The following is a 21186-nucleotide window of genomic DNA, read 5'->3' on the forward strand; positions in this document are numbered from 1 at the left end:
AAGAGCCCTTTTGTAAAATCAGAAAGAATAATAAATATAATGAACACATCTGCAAAAAAAAGGATAATAGCAGAAAGCAGCACAGTTAAACCTTAAATAATTTATTTTCTCTTACATCAGAAGACTCTTGAGTATCTTTCTGAATACATTAGAAAAGATAAGTTCTTCGTAAGTTTTATTCATGAAAATAACTACAGTCCTTTGTGCCTGGAAATGTATAAAGCTAATGATTGGTAATACTGAAGAAAATCTAAAAGCAATTTACATTTAAGTTATATTATAAATCCTGATGTATTCACTTATCATTTTTGCTCACCTAATTGATGCTACAATTAGCAAGTTAGTAGTCATATGAAATAAATGAACAAATAAATTACTTTTTTAATTATTTAAGTTACTATTTCAATTATTAAAAAGCCCTAAATAATGAAGCAATTACAGGTATTTCATAAGGAAAAGTGTGACGTATATTTCAAATTTAGGCAAACTTTATTGCTGGCAATCTGTTTAAGTAATGTATGGCAATTTATGATAAAAACTAGATTTGAATATGCAGCTTTGCCCATAAAGCAGCATAAGATACTAATGGATTTATGTGAAGGGACGTGGTTTATGCAAGTTTATCCTGTTTTTTTTTTATTTTGCTTTGCTTTGTTTTCAACAAAACATTTGTTGAAGATGTTTTGAAGATGAAAAATTAAGCAAGTTAGATTGGTAAGCTTATGTTCCTCTGTATGGAACTCTTGTAATATTATATAGTGACAGGAAGGCTAACTAGAAGATGTATTTCATTAATTAAATTACTATCCAGTGTTATACTCTGAAAATATAAAGAGTATTTCCTGCTAGAGTTGAATATGCTTGTCCATTTAATTACACAGAAATAAATAAACATATTTTGCTTGTCCAGTATAAACCAGATCTAAAATCAAAAGTCTTCATCTTTTAATTTCACAGTTCTGATTTAGATGTCAGCTATGCTAATATCTTGTTTCTTTAATATTTTTTCTTTGATTAACCTGATTTCTAAATATGTTATATTCTTGGCTCTTTAAAAATATATGCCCTCAAGCATATTAGTTTCCTTATTTACTTGGTTCCATTTCTATTGGCATCATATGAGTTTATTTGAAAGTGCTTTGCATGGTTGTATTTATTTTTATATTGATCATTAAATATATATGGCAAAATGAAAATAAAATCTAGGTTGGTTGTTCCTTTATTGTTGATCTTTTCTCTGGTTGATAGTATTGGTTATTTGTGATTTCTTTTTTTAATATAGTTGTTAATATGTAAATTGTTGTTAATGCTATAGTTTGATATTTCAAGTAGATGCGTTATTTCTTTTTTAATATTAGTGAATATTTTCTGGATTAATATTATTGCTATTTCAGAATTGAGTTTGAAGCATGCTTTTATTTTAGTTTTTAGTTCAGTCCGTGACTCTTCTTCAAGCATGTAATGTATACTTGCACAGTAATTTTATGTTGTGTTCCATTGAATAGCATTAAAATTAGACTGAGATAAATTGAGTTGAATATTTTGTTTCTTCATTTTCAGGAGCCCAGAAGATGTAATAAATGATTGCAAACTATGTTTTATAGAAGAAATATACAAGATTGAAAAACCAGGAGCATATCCATTGACATTTGCAGATGGAGAGTTCAAAAGTAGGTATTTAGTCTGCCTATGAAAGGTTTCCCATTTTTGAATAGTATGTTAAACATATTATTAAAAGAATATATATTTGATTAATATATTCTTCAAATACATATACAATTCATAGAAATAACTTTATATTACAATGTGATTTAGATATTTGTAAGAAAGATATATGTAAAGAAAATCAGAATACAATGATTTGTTGTCTGCAAAGATTTGCACATTTATGCTTTCACTGCCATATATTTAAACGTTGCTTAGTCAGCCAACCTCTTTTGCTAATTATTGTCTTTTATAGGCCCAAGGTGGCACTAGAAAGTAATCTTAGGACCTTTCTTCAGTCCTGACTACTATAGTAAATTACTGCTTGATTGAATTTATAGGAAAGAAAAGAAATTATAGGAGGAAGAGGACATATTGAAAGAATGCTCAGATGGCTTGGGCAGGCTTTCTTCAACAGATGTTTCTCTAGGAGACATAATCAACAGCCCAAGTAGCTCTCTTCCACTTGCCCAAAGAACTATCTTTTCCCCAGGTCTTTAGTGAGGAAGGAAAGAGTTTTTAGATAGATGAAAAACTGCCTACCAGGGACTCAGTGCAAGTATTTTTTTCCAGTGTGATTTGACATTCCAGGCAACAGTTTCAAATGAATCCGTTTGGTCTAATGGTTAAAGCACCAGGCAAATAAACAAGAGGCTGTGATTTCTAGTTGCACTTTAGGCATAAAAGGTGGCTAGGTGATTTTGGGCCAGTCATTCTGTCTCAACCCAACCCAACCCACTTCACATGCTTGTTGTGGGAAAAACAAGGAGTAAGGAGTATTAGGTATATTGGTTGCCTCAAGTTATTTATAAAAAAAATAAAGGTGGGATAAAAATCTAATAATAATAAATATCTAATATTCTTCTCCTATTTTCCCCACAATAACCTTGTGAGGTGAGTTAGATTGAGCAGAGAGAGTGATCCAAAGTTACCTAGCCGGCTTTCAGAATTAGAACTTAACATTCTCCTGGTTTCTATCTTGGTGGCTCTTAAATCAGTATTATTATCCAGTTACTTCAAGGAAAGAGGCCTTTTGGTGTCTCCTTAGACCAGATACTGGTTGAAATCAAGAAGAAGATACTCTTTCTTTCTCAATATAAAACCACAAATGCAAGGAATTCAGAAGGCTGAATTGAATTGCCACCTAAAGGAGCAGCTAATGCACCAGCAACAGTCTAGTTACTAACTCTTCTCTGCCATGTTTACAGGGGTTCCAAGTGACATAAGTTACCAAGATCCCTTACTGGAAGGCAAGCTTCACCTAGTCTTCCGATATTAATTTTCTATCTCCACAGATGCCAGGGTGCTTTTCTTCGTTTATATATATTGGACTATGTGTCCCTGTAGTTTAAAATTTTTCTACATGCATTTGGGGAAATCAGTAAGACAATATGCATTTTTAATAATATGATAACGTTTCCTCTGACTTTGTATCTATGTGCATCAAGACATCAAAAATGTGTGATCCAGCTCTCTCCGCAAATATATTCTGTCCAGTAACAAATAGTAAATAGTTCATGATCTTGAATGAATGAGTGTCTGGTAGCTTGCAATCACTTGCATTTAAATTTGTTTTCCTGATGGCTGTCACCCCAGGAAGCCAAGCTAGGGAATCTTGATTATCATTGTATTTGCTTTTTCAGAAGCAAAAAAGATTTTAACAATCTGGGCTCATACCCACTTATTAATATTTTCAATATTTTTGTTTATATAATTAATTTTATGTGCAGCTGGTGTTCAAGACCCTTTTAATCACTTTATTTCCCTCACTTTCTCTTTCTTTCTTGCTTTCTTTTCTTCTTTGCAGGGAAGAGTGGGCCTGAATGTAAACATTGCAGAGCTGACCCAGATAAAGAATGCCGATTTTGTTCTTGTTATTTATGTGGTGGAAAACAGGATGCACACATGCAACTTCTCTGTGATGAGTGTAATATGGCTTACCACATATATTGCCTGAACCCACCACTAAGCAAAATACCAGAAGATGAGGACTGGTAAGAAAAAAACACACACACACACACACACACACACACACACAGACACTTTTTTTTCTTTTTAATTGGTTTTATTGAAATTTTCTTGTTTTGATAGTAGTGAGGTACCCAGAGTTATTGGGAATCTGGCAACATATACATACATACATACATACATACATACATCATACATACATACATACATACATACATACATACATACATACATATATATATATATATATATATATATATATATACACACATACACACACACACACACATACATACGTGTGTGTGTGTGTGTGTGTGTGTAGCTTTAGAAATTCTTGGAGTTCATCTTATATGTGGTATTAGATATTGAAACCATGTATAGTAACCATAGGCTTATTGTATAGTAAGTTGATTGCTCCTGTTCCTTTTACCAGCGAGAATTTCTAAAGAAAGATCCATTCCTTCTGTAATTTATAGGTGTGGAAATTCAAATATTCGCTTTACCCTGTTGTACTCAGAATTGAAAGAGTTGGTTTGTTCATAACCTTCAGCTCTGTGATTTACTTAGCTACTTCTGACAGGAACCAAATAGAAGCTGTGTTTACCAGGAGATTGTTTGCAGTTCCTTCCAAATGTTCAGAATTTCAAAATAATTGCAGTCTTTTAGGAATTAACATTATTTAGAAGCTAAATTTGGAATGTCATACAGTTTTTGTAGAATGAAGAATTTTGCAAGTATTTGCTGAGATAGTAGGTTTTTTTGTTCTTCTGCTTATCATAGAAATATCCAGGAGTTGTTGAGCATAAAACCTGTCTAATTAGGGTAACTATCATTTAACAGTTCTTGCTCAAATCAAGGCTTAATTATCTTGGACAGTGTAATTGTTATATTGTTCGCTTAGCCAGCTGCTACCAAATGTGATATTCAGATGCTCATCCTAAACCTGCAGCTGCAGGAGATAGTGATGATCACAGCTTCCCTCATATAACTCCTACACTGGAGAACCATATCCGATTTGTCCTAGCTTGTTTTTGTTTCTTCTCTGCTGTAATGATTATAACATGGGATCATGGTTTAATGTGCCTTTTTATAGAACACAGTGTCAAATCCAAACTTAAAGCCAAGAGAGAAGCAGCAAATTATGTCTAATTTTGCCCTGTTTATTTCAAGATCAAAACCCTCATACAATATTTTGGGAGAAATATATGGTATGATTAGAAGAACAGCCCCACCTAATATATTGGACGAAATGTTCCTCTATGATCACATGATTCCAGTCTAGGTGCTTGACAACCAGTTTGCATGAATGACAGGTTGCAGTGCCCCATGATCACATTGTTGTCATCTGCCACTTACCCTAGCACAGTGATGGCGAACCTATGGCACGCGTGCCACAAGTGGCATGCGGAGCCATTTGTCAGGACACGCGAGGCGCTGCCCTGTCAGCTGGCGAGTGCACATGCGCGCGCTGGCCAGCTGACTTCACCTTTTTAAAAGCTATTTTTCGCCTTCCCCAGGCTCCAGAGGCTTTATAGGAGCTTGGGGAGGGCGAAAAGAGCCTCCCCCCCCCCCGGAGGCCCTCCAGAGGCTTCAGGGAACGCTTAAAACCAGCCTCCGGGCAAACCGGAAGTGACTTCCAGTTTGGTCGGAGGGTGGTTTTAAGCATTCCGAAGGCTTCAGCGAAGCCTCGGGACGGTCCCTGAAGCCTCCGGAGGGCCTCCGGGGGGGCGGGGGAGGCTCTTTTCGCCCTCCCCAGGCTCCTATAAAGCCTCTGGAGCCTGGGGAGGGCGAAAAAAACATGTAAAAATGGGGGGGTTGTGTGTTGTGTGCGCATGCACACTGGGGGAGTCGCACGTTGCATTATGGGTGTGGCACACCCGCACACGACCCCCCCTGCGCTCCCCCCACTTGTGGCACGTGAGCCAAAAAAGGTTCGCCATCGCTGCCCTAGCAGCTTCCCCAGAAAGTCAGTGGGGAATCTGTCAGGAAGGTCGCAAGTCACTGGGATAAGTCTGCCCCACCTGTATACTTTCCCCCTAGTCCTTCTGTGCTCGTGCTAGGCATTAGTGCATGCCTCTTTTCATCCTTCCCTGCACTCCCTTCCCCACCCAGCATTAGCATTAAAGAGCTGTGGTGGCACAGTGATTAGAATGCAGTACTAGAGGGCTAACTCACTGTTCACTCCAGGAGTTCAATTCTGAGTGGCTCAACGTTGACTCAGCCTTCTATCCTTCCAATGTCAGTAAAATGAGGATCCAGATTGCTGGGGGCAATATGCTGACTCTGTAAACCACTTAGAGAGGGCTGTAAAAGCACTGTGAAGCAGTATATAAGTCTAAGTGCTATTGCTACTAGGTTGCCAGTCTAGGACTTGCAATTTCTGGCTCTGGCTTCCCCACTGACTTTGCTTATGGAGGCCAGCAGGAAGTTGTCTCATGTAACAACCATAGGCTTCAGTTAATGAAGGCAACAGACACTGGAGCGATTGCCATAATTAAATGATCTGGTCCCGCTTTATCAATTAGTGGTAGAAATTCCAGTCCCAACTGTCATCATAAGCAAATTATCTAGTGTAGGTCTTGAACTGTGACTTTGGAGATTTAATCAGTCATGGAGTTTGCTTGATGATTTTCAATTGATTTGTAAATCTAAAGTCTGTTACACGATACTCTGGTGATAAAATTATAGCCACCCTGAACAAAAAATACAATAAATAAACAATATCCACAGGATTAGAAGAAGAAAGGGGTTTCAAGAAATGTAAATACGAAATATAAAACCACAAGGAGTTGTGCTTCAGATGCATATTGTATAAAATTCATATATTGGTATTATTTGTATTTTATTTATAGTTTAATAGATTTTAAAATAATTAATATTTTAGGTATTGTCCTTCCTGTAAAAATGATTCTAACGAGGTTGTAAAAGCTGGAGAAAAGCTCAAACAAAGTAAAAAGAAAGCAAAGATGCCATCTGCCTACACTGACAGCCAACGTGATTGGGGCAAGGTAAACAACATTTAGATACTTTTGTATGTATTCTCTCTAAACATTTATTTATTTCCTCACTTATAAACTTCAAGCAGTTTCAAGAATCTAAAAAAAGTTAAAAAAAATAATTGTTTCCTAATATTCCCCATAGCTTCATAATCCAAGTATGAAATGTAATTCCCACATGAAATAAACCCCAGAAACAAAAACTCAGACAAGTTACTCAAAGTCACTATTAGCTGCTACTTCCCCTGTCTGATACACAGCATTTTTGATTCAGTTTAAACATCATACTAAAGTATGATTTTTAGTAAACATAGTATGGAATTAAATCATGATTAGGAATTGAAATTATGCTTTAGAGCAGCAATGGCGAACCTTTTTTGGCTCGCGTGCCATAAGTAGGGGGAGCGCAGGGGGGTTGTGTGCGGGCGTGCCGCACCCATAATGCAATGTGCGACCCCCCAGTGCGCATGCGCGCACTACAGGCGCTCCCCCTTTTTTACATGCTTTTTTCGCCCTCCCCAGGCTCCAGGGGCTTTATAGGAGTCTGGGGAGGGCGAAAACAGCCTCCCCCACCCCCCCGGATGCCCTCCGGAGACTTCAGGGACCTTCAGGAGGCTTCCCTGAAGCCTTCGGAGCAGTCAAAATGACCGAGCAAACCGGAAGTGACTTCCTGTTTGCTCGGAGGGTCGTTTTGAGCGCTCCGAAGGCTTCAGGGACCTTCAAGAGGCTTCCCTGATGCCTTCGGAGCGCTCAAAACGAACCTCCGAGCAAACAGGAAGTCCATTCCTGAAATTCTGGTTTGCCCGTAGGGCCGGTTTTTTACACTCCGGAGGCTTCACAGAAGCTCATGAAGCCTTCGGCGGGCTCTTTTCACCCTCCCCAGGCTCCTATAAATCCTCTGGAGCCTGGGGAGGGGGAAAATGGCTTTAAAAAGGGTGAACTCAGCTGCCTTGCGTGCCCTGACAAATGGCTTCGCGTGCCACAGGTTCACCATCACTGCTTTAGAGTGTGCTTTTTTACCCTTCCATTTTGCTAGCAAAGTCAAATGAAGTTTATTATTTTAGAATAGTTTTTAAAAGTAACTACAGTCATTTAAAAAATCTGGTTGCTGGGGTGGTGCAGTGGTTAGTGTGCTGCACTGCAGGCTACTTCTACTGACTGCCAACAATCTGCAATTTGGCAGTTCAAATCTCACCAGACTAAGCTTTCCATCCTTCCGAGGTGGGTAAAATGAGGACCCAGATTGTTGAGGGCAATATGCTGACTCTGTAAACTGCTTAGAGGGCTGTAAAGCTCTATAAAGCAGTATATAAGTTTAAGTGCTATTGCTATTTATTTATTTATTTAATTTATGCCACAGAACCCCAAATTTATTGTTTACAATATCTTTTGCATTATTTTAGATTACTATGAGATTTACGGTTCCAATTACATGAAAATAGATGTTTGGATTATTTTAGCATATTATTATTGCATTATTTATTTTATTTCTCAAACATGAATATTTCAGTGCTTTGTATGTGAATGATTTTGAAAAAGAATATTTGAGATATTCAGTTACTTGAAAATACATCAGTGAAGATGGATAATATTTGAATTAAAGCCTTAACTGGATTCTAATCAGTTTTTGGGCGCAATTTAATAAACGTATGAAGATTTAGTTAGCTTGTACTATGGCATCTAAAAATGTTCCCTGTATCACTATGAACCTGTCTGTTTTTTAAAAAAAAAATTGAGATGAGGATTAATAATGGAATTTAATCAAGACAGTTGACTGGTTCCAATGAAATATTTTGTTCTACCTATTCTGGATGGAGAATTCTGAAAATATTAATTAAAATGTATGTTATGAAATATTTAAATATAGTAGTCCACATTTATCAATAATGATTGGGCCAGGACCACCCTCATTCAGTGGTAATAAAGCATAAAGTCTTGTGACCATGCTGAATAACGACAGCAATTCTAGTAAACAATTTAATTTTTATGCTATCTTTTATGTGCTGCTAATAGGGAAGTTTGCTGGTTTTATGTATAATTCATAGTAGCTGTTCTAAAAAAAAATTAGCAAAGCCAACTACGATCATTTTTTTATTGCTCACCAGTCTGGTTTCAAAACAGCGCTTGAATACACTTATCTCAATAGCTGTGAACTAAAACATTGCTAAAACACATATTTGTTCATAAACGTTCACAATTACTATGATTAATTGTTTGCTTATTCTTCTGATGATGGTAGGGCATGGCCTGTGTTGGCCGTACTAAGGAATGCACTATTGTTCCTTCTAACCATTATGGACCTATACCTGGTGTTCCTGTTGGAGCAACATGGAAATTTAGAGTGCAGGTATGTAGATATATATTCTATATACTGGTTTCTACTCTTGTTTCAGCATTGTGTCATTTGCATGAGTGCATAAAACATTACTTGGGTTTTTAATGTCATATTTGAAGCCAGTTAGCTTTTATGTTGTACTAGTAGCTGCTTTTGAATTTTTCCCATTGTCATGCGGATTTATTTATCAGTATATCAGTATAAGTTAACCTTTTGTGTTGCTGGGTTAATATCTTTATTGTAAGATAAATCTTTTGTCTTGGATAATTGCCAAAAATAAATTTACTCCTCTATGGACTCAGGTTTTAAAGTTACCTTTTTAAAAATGTCAGCATTATAATATATGACAAATATTTTTGAAACTGGGAAGTCTTTTGAGTACAATTCAGTAGCTTTTGAGTACATTTTTTTCAGGAAAATAAGATTAAAGTATTTTAATTAGATGCTCTGATATTTCACTTATGCTATTAAAAATAGGAACATATTTTAAACTTGTTTATTTTAAAGGTGAGTGAAGCAGGTGTTCATAGACCTCATGTTGGTGGAATCCATGGACGTAGTAACGATGGAGCGTACTCCCTTGTTTTGGCTGGAGGATTTGAAGATGAAGTTGTAAGTTCTATATTCTGATTAGTTTATGTATTGATGCTCTATTGGATTGTTTTATCCTATGTAAAGATATAAACATGCTGGTAAAATGTTTTTTAATGTTTAAAATGGATATATTTTTGTGTTAGCAAAATGTCAGTGGGTCCCTGCATTCAGTTATACTGAGATTCTGACTGGAGAAGGAGAGAAAAATTATAGATGTTTATTAATCTGACAGCTCAAATGATTCACTTCACCAGCTAGATCAGAATTTTTATTTAGCCAGAGGCAGGACATGATATTTCTTTCTGTTGCTAGGAGTTGTTTTTGGCAACAGAGATTTGTATTGGAGATTTAGAATGAAGCTATAGTTATGTTGTCCGACTATAAAAAGAAAGATAGAATATGAGCAATAATTGTAAAATTGTAAAGCAAAGTTTGAATATCTAGGTAGTAGTTAATGTTGGAAGAGAAATTAAAGGAAGCAGGAAAGGGCACTGCTGTACTGAATACTTCTTTTTACAATGTACACTCTATTGCAGTGGGTCTTAACCTTCCTAATGCCGCAACCCTTTAATACAGTTCCTCATGTTGTGGTGACCCCCAACCATAAAATTATTTTATGTTTTCCGTATTTTTAAAAAAATATGTGTTTTCCGATGGTCTTAGGCAACCCCTGTGAAAGGGTCATTCGACCCCCAAAGGGGTCCCGACCCACAGGTTGAGAACCACTGCTCTGTTACATAAGATATTCTATTTTTTATTTCTGATCTTTATACAGGGCTTATACAATAATTGTAACAATAGAGGGAAAACATTTTAAAAGAAAGGCGGTTGGGTGATTTTGGGCCAGTCATAAGTCCAATGTACTTTGCAGTGCTATTTTGTGAAGAAAATGGGAGGAGGGCGGGTGGGTTCTGGCAGCTGCTACTGCCGATTGGTCTGTGATGCGCGCTTTGCGCGCATGCACAGTACTAGAAAAACAACTTTGTGGCCCTTATGGCGCTGCCGGGAGAACTGGTTCAGGGGCGTGGCAGGCCTGGGTTGCTGCCAGTTCTAGTGACCCAGGCTGCCAAGTTACTACCGGTTCGGCTGAACCAGTAGGAACCCACCTCTGGAGAAAGTAATATTTTATTTAGCAGGGGTCTCTAATCTTGCTAACTTTAACACCTGTGGACTTGCCTGGCTGGCTGGGGAATTCTGAGAGCTGACGTCCACAGGTCTTAAAGTTATCAGGGTTGAAGATTAAGCTGCACAAAATAAAGATGGGAAATGTGTCTAGCAAATGAAAAAAAAGGTATTTCAGCAGTGCAACCAAACATACATTCATATAATTTTATTAGAATATTTACTAGAATTTTGGCTTTCATAAGTTGCTTATGAAATGTTATAAAACATTTCTATTTTACTAGATAATTTATTAACAATTTTTTATTGTGTAAATCCAGCTTATCAACTGCTACAACGTTTGGTTGATTTAGTCAGGTACATCTGATAGTATTGAATTGGTGCTAACTGGCATGCTTTGATATTTAATTAATGTTTCTTTTTATTTATTATCCATGGTTCATGTTTGTATACAAAGTAGCTCAAGATATAATGTACTTGTGTGTTTTGTCCTATTTCCTCAGGCCTACAATTTTGTGATTAATACAGACGGTATACTTGTAATGTTGTGATAGATTCCTTTTAGTTTATTGGTATCATTTGCCATTAAATGCTAATTAGTTTTTACTGAGATGATGTGAAAGTAAAATGCATTTTACTGAATAGCTGATGCTAAAAATCAGATTACTTCAAAGGAAAAGGTGCATAAGCCTTCAAACATTTCTCTTTATTTCCCCAAACAACCACAGAAGAATAGCAGCTCTCAAACAGATTTAATTCATGCTCACCACCCTTGAACCAGTTAAACTTTTAAGTCTTTCTAAGTGCTTCATTAAATTATTTTGGAGAGGAGGGTAGTTTACATCGTGTGGAACGGATCTAGCCAGGGAAAGAAAGATTAGTAATTTATCATATCTGTGAGGTCCGAATTCACTTAAAGCCATTAAGCTGTATTTAAAATTGTTCAAACTCACCCTTTGCTAATACCGTGTTTTCCCGAAAATACAACCTACCCCAAAAACAAGACCTAGCCCAATTTTCATGCATGCACCTAATATAAGTCCTACCCCAAAAATAAGCCCTAGTTAAGCCCCTCCCACCATCTGGTTGTATGAGGTGAGGTGAGGCGCATGCGTAAAAATCAGGGTGGGGGTGGAGCTGCTCCATGAGCCCCGCGCCTACTTACATTAGGACCGCCATGGCCAGGCCTCCCACATCCAATACCTGTTGTGCTGCTGCCCAACTTCTGTCACATGGCTCATCGTGCAGCCCACGCAAGTGTCTCCGAGCTGTAAAGCTGATTAAAACAGTTTTAACTTCTGGAGCATTTTTTCCCCCAGGAAATAATTTAAAAAGCTATCATCAGCTACCCATTTCCTTTTGGCTAAATTCCTCGGAATGCACTCCGACCATTTCTACTTGAATGCACTTCCTTCCACTCTTGCTTCCCTTCTGAGAAGGCAGAAAAGAATGCAAGCCAAGTATGCATATGGTATTCCTCCACTCATGGCAGGAGGCTGTGTGGCATGTTGTGCCACTGCTCACGCAAGCACTGACATCGGCATGACATGCCACGTGGGGGCCTGCTGCATGTGGGAACATGTGATATGCATACTTGGCTCCAGGGTGGATTTGATTTAAATCAACTGGATTTAAATCATAATTTTTAAAAAGCAACTGTCATCTCTGTCCTGCAGCTGCTCCTCCTCTGACCTACTGTTGACTTACCGACAGTCTCAATATTGCAGAATATGCAGCCTCATGCTACGTAACTAAGCTCCCTTTCATGCTGAGTAAGCTAAATTATTAATGTGTCTTAAATAGAAAACTTATCTTTAAACAGATTTTTACTCCAAAAGCATTTTATTAAAATAAATTTAATTTTTTAAAAATCTGATTTAAATTTTTAAAAATTCATTTAAAAAAAACAACCATTGATTTTTATCTACCCTGCTTGGCTCGCATTCTTTTCTTCCTTCTCAGAAGGGAAGCAAGAGTGAAAGAAAGTGTAGTCAAGTAGAAATGGTTGGTGTAAAGGAGCTTGGCCAAAAAGAAAAGCTGATGATAGCTTTTTAAAATATTATTTCCTGCCCCCCCCCTCCCAATACTCCAGAAGTTAAAACTGTTTTAATCAGCTGAAAAACAGCTTGGAGACAGCTTGCACAGGCTGTGTGACGAGCCATGTGGTGTCTGGCTGCAAGCGACCACAGAAGAAGTCGGGCACCCAGCGCGACAGGCGTTGGGGTGTGGGAGGCATGACTGCAGTGGTCCTAAGGTAAACGGGTAAGATGGTCCCTGAAAATAAGACCTGGTGCTTTTAGTGTCCAAAAGGAAATAAGACTGGGTCTTATTATTGGGGAAACACTGTAGTAGACTAAGATATTAATAAAAGTAATTACCTTCATATATACTGTGTATATAATGCAGTACAACTTCAAGAATTGTAATGAAACAAAAAGCCAGTCATATACCTACAGATGCACAAAAACCAGAATAGTGGACATTGTTAATGCAAACTGCTAGAAAATATTGAACTTCAAAAAAAAGAGATAATATGTAAATATGCCAAAATATACAGTACTTGACCTTTTTTAGCATAACAAATCTAATAAAATATTTAGGCAGTTTATAGATGTATTCACTATTTTTTACAGTGTAGATGGAAAAGGTGCATTGATATATGTTGATGTCTCTTCTCTCCTTCCCCCCCCCCTTCCCGGCTAATGAAGTTCTTGGAAAGTTTTTGCAGGTCTTTTAATCCTGAAATTTGAGGATAATATACTTGGCATTCCATAAATCTTGTAGGAAGCTGTTATTAGATCCAGCTCTTTGCCACTAAGTCAAATTTGCTACATTCACATCTATCCTGGATATAGAACAGATATAATGGAAGAGTATGGAATGTGAAGATTTGGGTTGAAAAATCCTTCAATTTATACTCAGAATGAGAATGTCATCAGTATTCTGTTCCCCTCTTGCAGCACATGTAAATTGGTCCTTCTAAAACACTCACTACTGAAGTTAATGCTTTTTTGTGTTTTTAGATAGATGCATTTGTATGCAAACACATATGAACATAACCACACACAAACACTTCCCCAAATATCTGTGGCCGCACCACATAAAGTGTTGCTATAGTTACGTATATATCACAGCTGTTATTGCACGGGACTCATTTTCATCTTCTACTTGTATATTTCAGACTATCCTCAATCATAATTTCACATTTTAAAAGATAATTTATCTTCTTATCTAGGACCGAGGTGATGAATTTACTTACACTGGGAGTGGTGGAAGAGATCTTTCTGGCAATAAAAGAATTGGGGAACATTCATTTGATCAAACTTTAACACACATGAACAGGTGCTTTTAAAAATATTTCCTATTTGTTTTTTAAGGAGCAAGCATTCATCTTAAGGAGAAATTGTGCACTTTCAAACAGGCAATTATCCTAAGTCTGTTGCCTCTTATAGGTTGCTAAAGCATCTTGGAGGTACCTTGGAAAATTAAAGTGCTGTGAGAAATCAAGATGCTAGGCAAAAGTGGATTGCAGCTTTTCCTGTAGAGGGAAAACAATATTTCTGCTTATCTCACTACCTTGTTGATGGAAGGATAAAGTGGAATAGGTTACAAAGGCGGAAAACCTTTAATGTTTAGTTTTAATGGCTGAATAAAGTTAGGAGCCTTTCAAATTGTGGAACCACCTCCATTTGGAGGCTGAAGCTTTGAGTGCCTGAATGCAGCACTCTTATGTTTTTGTGAAGGAAGAAAAAAGAGGATACATTTAGACTTGAGATGGGCATACTGTTTCCATAGGAACAAACTGCAGTTGACTCAATAGTGATTCTATGCTTAACTAGCCTACTGTATGCTCTGCTGACTATAGTGTATTAAATTGCAATGGTTTGGCATGTCATGATAATCCTCACTGATGGTCTAATACTTTAAGAAATATTCTGTTGTGTTGAAAGACTTTTAAAAAAATATTTTTTTCAGGGCCCTAGCTCTAAATTGTGATGCTTCATTGGATGACAAAAACGGAGCTGAGTCTAAAAATTGGAGAGCTGGGAAACCAGTTAGAGTTGTTCGCAGTTCAAAAGGTCGAAGGATCAGCAAATACGCACCAGAGGAAGGCAACAGATATGATGGCATATACAAGGTAAGTATTGTTCTTCTGTTTGTCTTGGAAAATATTAATAATGAAGTACTTTTTTTAACTGCAAAACATATTGATCTAAAAGGGGCATTGTATGATTTTTTGTGATTTCTGGATGTTACTAATGGCACATTTTGAGCATTCAGTGACCTTCTGATCTGTCATAGCAGGTTTAAAGAAAGCCCTTTGTGTGCACAGCTTTCTGTTCATGCAGTTTTGGATTCAACACATTCTAGAAAGTATGCCCAGTTAAAATCAGTAATCAGTTTATTATACTGTTGTATTGGTTATCTATTATTTCAGCTTTTGCACAATGTATCTGAGTTGATGGAGGGAGAGAAAGAATTGATAATTGAATATATATTGAGTAATTCAATAATATGTGCATTTTTTTAAAGATGGATTTTTGTTTATAGCACAAGAAATAGAGTTTTCAGCTGTTGGCATCTGTTTGATGATTTATGTAAAGAGCCCTCTAAACTTCTTCAGCTAATTTTTTCTATTATTTATCTTGATTTGCAAAAAATTAAATCTGCCACTACCAGTAAGAAAATGCCTTTTGATTCTTAGAAAATGTGGGATATATACTTTTTAGAGAAACAGTCTGGTTATCAAAGGTTACTTATTGTGGAAGTCAATATTAAGTTCTTTCTTTACAATACCATTGCTTAGGAAGTCCACTACAACACAGTGGAGATGATCAGAAGCAAGATAGATAAATTGAGATCAATACCTCAACTTGCCTTTGTATGTAAGTTGCTTTTCAGATAGCATAAGTTTCTTTCCTAGAACTAATGTATATGTAGAGAGAAATTGTTATATCTAGCTATGCTTGGATGTAAAAGATCCAAAATCCACTTCAAGTTGAGATTTAGATCTGATTTAACATGTCAACTGCCTAGCACTTCCTATGATCTCTGCTAGGAAGGACATTAGGAAAATATATCCCAGTTACTTTTCTGGGATCTTTAATCTACAGCTGTTCATTATTTCTTTCTAGAGAGTTTTCCTGACATTGGACATTGGTTCCAGGCAAATACTTTATTATTCTTCCAGATATCTTAATTTTAATTTTTGGTTTAAATACAGGACTAAAACTGGCTTGGTGGATTATCTATGCTGGGAAATGTATAGGACTCGTGACTCTCCTAATTTCTTTAAGCTGTTTTACAGTAATTTCAGAACTTTTGCTGAGGTACTTCTGTTTCACACTAATGTATCTATGGCATCCCATGAGACTCCATCTTGTTCCTCATGCTCTTCAGCATCTACTTGAAACAGCTGGAACTTTGGAGTAGGATGCTATCAATGTTAAGGATCTATTACTTGAGGGCAAATAATGAAGTTTGCTAATGAGCTAAACACAGATGAACAAACAAATAAAATCCAGGCTTATGTTAGTGGAGTCTTGGGTACTTGGATGTTGAAATTTAGCTTGTTTTGGATATATTGCACCCCTCCCTTTTCCACAGAAATAGAAGATCCCATTGATTAAGGTTGCAACTGTGATAAAGAGCCCACTACATTTGCACTGATAGGATATCTGGATGATTGCTAATCATTGTTAGCTACTTTTCGGTTATTATGATTTATCCTTAAAAAGCACCTGGAAATTTTAGTTGCCACAAAATGTGGCATTTGGGCTGTTAACTAATAAAATATATGGGAATGATAGGAAAGAGACAGTGTTGACATTAAATTTTAGAGTGGGTGGGCGTATACATTTAATAAAAAATAGAAAATAATAAAACAATAATGCACAGCTTAGGACCTGACTACCTGAACAGTTGCCTTTTCTCTAACAAGTCTGTAGGAACTTTATGATCTTCAGAAGAAGCCTTTTTGTGTGTGTCCCTGGACTCAGAAGCTCTTCTGTATCACATTCATATTATGGAATGTACTCTTTTTGGCCCTTTCTCTCGGTATATTACAAGAGCATTCATGATGCAGTTCCAGGTTTTTAATACTTGATTATTTCATACTTTAATTTTGTATTTTGTATCCTTCATTTTAATTTTGTTACCCACTTTCAAAACACAACTAAGCAAAGAAGAAAATCACAGATCAATAAATTCATTTATGCTGTAATGTGGTAGTCTAAATGATCTTATTTCTACTGTTTTTTGTTTTGTCCTTCCTTGACTATTTTACTTAATGTATTGGATTTTTCAAAAAAAAATTGTACTGTCAACTTTAGGAAATTCTTTATGATAACCTTGTTAGTTTAAACATTTTAGATACAAATGTTTGAATAGTTTCTTAAAGTTGATCTAAGCAGCCAATTCTACTTTATAATTTAGGTGGTGAAATATTGGCCAGAAATTGGAAAATGCGGATTTTTAGTTTGGCGCTATCTTCTGAGAAGAGATGATGCTGAACCTGCACCTTGGACTACAGAGGGAATTGAACGGTCAAAGAAATTGGGTCTGAGTTTACAGGTTAGAACTTAAAGTTGCCATTATTTTTATGTTTTATTAAAACAGACAAGTTAGTCAATACTCAGCAGAAGCTCTCTTGGAAGATTTCCTTCAGATTTGTTTTAAAGATGTCAGATGGCTTGGATTATATTTTCTATACAATGTTCAGAAGTCCATTCTTGATTTCATGATGATAAGAAGGTGACAACGTATAGGCTACACATGGACTACATTTGTGTTCTGGCCCCATAATTTTTAAATAATGATTGAAATTCAGTAACCAAATGGCTGAATTTTGATAGTATAGTTGAGGACACTTTTTCAAATTTTGAGATGGTTTATAGATGGGAACAAACTGTTTACATCAGGAAATTCCTGCTCCTTAACTGTAAATAAAGTATATAAATCTTTATCCTATCTGCCATCCCTGACAATAAATGGCTTGGAAACTGTTGATTATGCATTCTTAGTTCTTCAGAAAGTTCGGAGACTGAGAGGTGACTTACTATCCTTCAAACACGAATCGCTCCCAATGTAAAATGTGTTGAAGTAGATAAACCTAGTACTTACTTCATTTGTTAACATTTGGATTCCTAGATCAATTGTTAAAATATAGAAAAATGGAAACAGCCCCTTGATTTCTTACCAAAGAGGCAAACCTGGTAATTTCAACCAATCTATTTGTTATAGTTAGAAATTCGATTAGAAACTCAGGATTCATCTTGGAAGCCTCAAGGGAATAATGACATTTTTGAATTAGTTAACTCAGATTATACTTTTTTTTTGTTTCCCTTCAAGCTCTGGAGTTGTCTTTGAAATAATGGATCTTATGAACATACTGCTACTCCAGATGCTCTTGTTTTGATGCAAGCATTGCTGTAAATACTTCTCAGATGTGATGTTCTTCTTTTGTAGTACCCAGAAGGCTATTGGGAAGCTATGGCGAATAAAGAAAAGAAAGATAAAGTAAAAAAGCAGCCTGTGAAACAGGAATCAATGGAACAGAGCAATGGAAATCAGAAAAGACCTATTAATGATGGTATGTCTAGTAACTTAAATCCATTAGTTATCAGATAGAGACGGTATTTCAACCCATATTGAAACATAATTTCTCTGGGTTCCATCAAACATCTAACATGCCTGTCAGTTTTGAGAAATTAACAATTTTCATATTGATTCTTCCTTGTATTCAATTGGGTATCTTCTGAGTCATCTTCCACCTAGATTTTATGTACTGTTCCGTCACTTCTTCATTCCCAATTAGCTGGTGAACTGCAGGGCTGAATGAGTACCTTCAGAGAGAAGCCATTTAGGAATCTTTATGTCAACCACTGGACAGGGCATTGACAGAAGTATCAGTCATGCTAGATATGCACTCTCATCCATATATCTTAGCCATCATACTTACTCTTATAATTAAGTTCCAGTCACTTTATCAAAGAAATGACATTCCATATCATCCAAGCTCATAGCACTAGGATTTGTATAACCATTGTCAACTAAGTGAGGGCTCTGGAATATTTCTGTGTATGTGGGATTTTTGTAACGAGCTGGTTTTGGCCTGCAGAATGCTTCTGGAGATGGGTGTGGAAAACGGGGTGCACAGACACCCCAGAAGACCAAAAAACAGGTGAAAACTGCCCATTTTTCACCTCTCCCTCCAGAAGATAGATGAGAGATAGGTAGACAGAGAGAGAGAAAGATAAAGAGAGACAGACAGACAGACAGATTTCTCAAGCTCCTTGGGGTTGAGAAGAATTGCTGCAAAACTCTCATTCTTGCCACAGGGCCATTGTTTAGGACATTTCAAAATGTTTGTCATTGTTTACTACCAAGAATGGGGAGAAATTATCATTTCGTTTTCTGCATTCTCTGACAAAATTTGACAATGCAATTTGGTTGTTTTTTTTAAAGCTGTTGATTGTAGATAACTATTGGCCATTAGCATGTAGATTAACAAAGGAAGAGGAAACTTAAGATGTTTCTATGATATATTAGAAACACAGAAAAGGAAGGGAAGATGCAAGGGGGGGGGGAATGAAAAGCTGGGATTGATATTTGGCATTTGAAAGTTTTGGAGGACATTGACAAGACAATAGGGAGGTCAATAACAAGAAGTAGGTGAATAACAGGGAAGAAAGCCAGTTTATGAAGCCTCTCTTTATAGAGAATTGATCACATTCCAAAATGATTCTTGTACTTAATGTACAGTGTTGAGAATCTTAACATATTTATATTCTAAAATGCACCCATAATATCTTTCCAACTTGGTATTACTATTTCCAGCAGGTATAGATTCACCATTGTTGCTCAGATATATTTGGTGTATATATGAGGATGTATGTTTTGGAGGAAGTTTTTAATTTAAATTTGTTTTGGTGTTGTTTTACATTTTCTTGGTAAATCTAATCAATAAGTCTGTACCTGTAGTTGAAGGAGCCAGTGTAAATTTATAATTGTAGTTTGATAACATTTTTTCCAGACAATATAAAGCAACCCACAAACACAGCCAAAACGATGAAGCTGAGTGATGGAGGGAAGGGAGAAGCTTTTCAGCTAACGCAGGAACAACAATGGCTGATACAGGAAGACTCTCCAAACCAGAAACTTTGGGATGACGTTCTTAAATCTCTTAAAGAAGGACCAGTATGTTTTTATTTTAACCAGTGCTCTGCATGGTTTCCTTTTAATGTCATGCCACTGGATTTTCAACAACAAGAACTTTGTTATACCTGCAACTTTTCTGGAAAGTACCCCCACCATCCAGAGTGCATGAGGAGTTGTAGAAAGTGAAAACACAATTTGGCTAATATGTAGTGTACTTATTAAAATAGAAAACGTATTTCAAATGCTATATTCCAGGCCTGAAAAGAAGTCTGGGTTAATATGGAAGCAATACTATTTTATGAAGAGATTGGCAGCACTTCAGTATTTGACTTAATTGTTTTTCCCTTATCCTATCCTAGAATTTTTTGAAGAAACTGGAACAATCCTTTATGTGTGTTTGCTGCCAGGAGCTGGTTTATCAGCCAGTGACCACAGAGTGCCTGCACAATGTCTGTAAAGTAAGTGTCTCATGGATCATTTTCACATTGTCTTACTGAAATTTGTAAAAGAAAATAAGCTCATATTTTAAAGGAGAAATAAAACTCCTGTGCTGCTGTTAAGGTAAGCACATGTAGTGAGTCAATGAATATTATTATTTAGTTCAAACAGTAAGATTATATGGATCAGATATATCCACGATCTGGTTTATAGCAATACGTCTCATAGTGTAGCTGTGCTAGCCTATTACAGCAAATGAAACAATGAAGACTCTTGTGGAATGGTACAATCCAATATTGTACTACAATGTAAGGTTCTTTTGGACAAGACAATTTGATCAGACCTTATGCTATAATGAATTGAGTAATTTTAAGTGTTAAAAATAGCAACTTAAAATTACTTAATTCATTATTGTTAAAAATAACAGTTTCAGATTTTTTTGTAAGTCTTCAATGTTTTTATATAGTTCCCAAAATAGAAAATAATTCAGGCATGATTTTAGATTATAATTACATTTAGGAAATCACCTTTTGACTGTTTTAATGAAAACAATATATACTTTCTACATACTTTTGTAGATAGTGTTCAGTTCAATAAGTTAAATGCTTCCAAATCCTAGATGGAGATTAATTAATTATTTATCTGATACCATATTTCCCCAAAAATAAAACTTAAGCAACCAAAAAAAAGCCCTACCCTGATTTTTTTAGTGGGCTCCTAATATAAACCCTATCCAAAAAAATAAGCCCCAATTAAGGTTGTCACCCGCTGGGATGGGTGGGCATTGCCAGCATCAGAGGCTGCAAGGCTCCGGAGGTCAACGGTGTTCGTCAACAGCCGCAGCCCATGCAGCGCAGATGAATTGATTAC

General features: G+C 36.4%; 1 protein-coding gene across 1 annotated transcript in view; it reads left to right on the forward strand.

Annotated features, from left to right (window-relative positions):
• UHRF2 (ubiquitin like with PHD and ring finger domains 2) overlaps nt 1–21186 on the forward strand; it is an 85335-nt gene that overhangs the window by 60081 nt on the left and 4068 nt on the right. Inside the window, exons 5-15 of the mRNA XM_081945068.1 lie at nt 1561–1670; nt 3512–3698; nt 6557–6680; nt 8908–9015; nt 9511–9615; nt 13955–14061; nt 14695–14857; nt 17155–17292; nt 18187–18310; nt 19754–19917; nt 20238–20336. Of these exons, the coding sequence (XP_081801194.1) occupies nt 1561–1670; nt 3512–3698; nt 6557–6680; nt 8908–9015; nt 9511–9615; nt 13955–14061; nt 14695–14857; nt 17155–17292; nt 18187–18310; nt 19754–19917; nt 20238–20336 (1429 nt within the window). The remainder of the gene's footprint in view (nt 1–1560; nt 1671–3511; nt 3699–6556; nt 6681–8907; nt 9016–9510; nt 9616–13954; nt 14062–14694; nt 14858–17154; nt 17293–18186; nt 18311–19753; nt 19918–20237; nt 20337–21186) is intronic.

This window comes from Natrix helvetica (assembly GCF_964273705.1).
Source record: "Natrix helvetica genome assembly, chromosome: 2".
NCBI lineage: Eukaryota > Metazoa > Chordata > Lepidosauria > Squamata > Natricidae > Natrix > Natrix helvetica.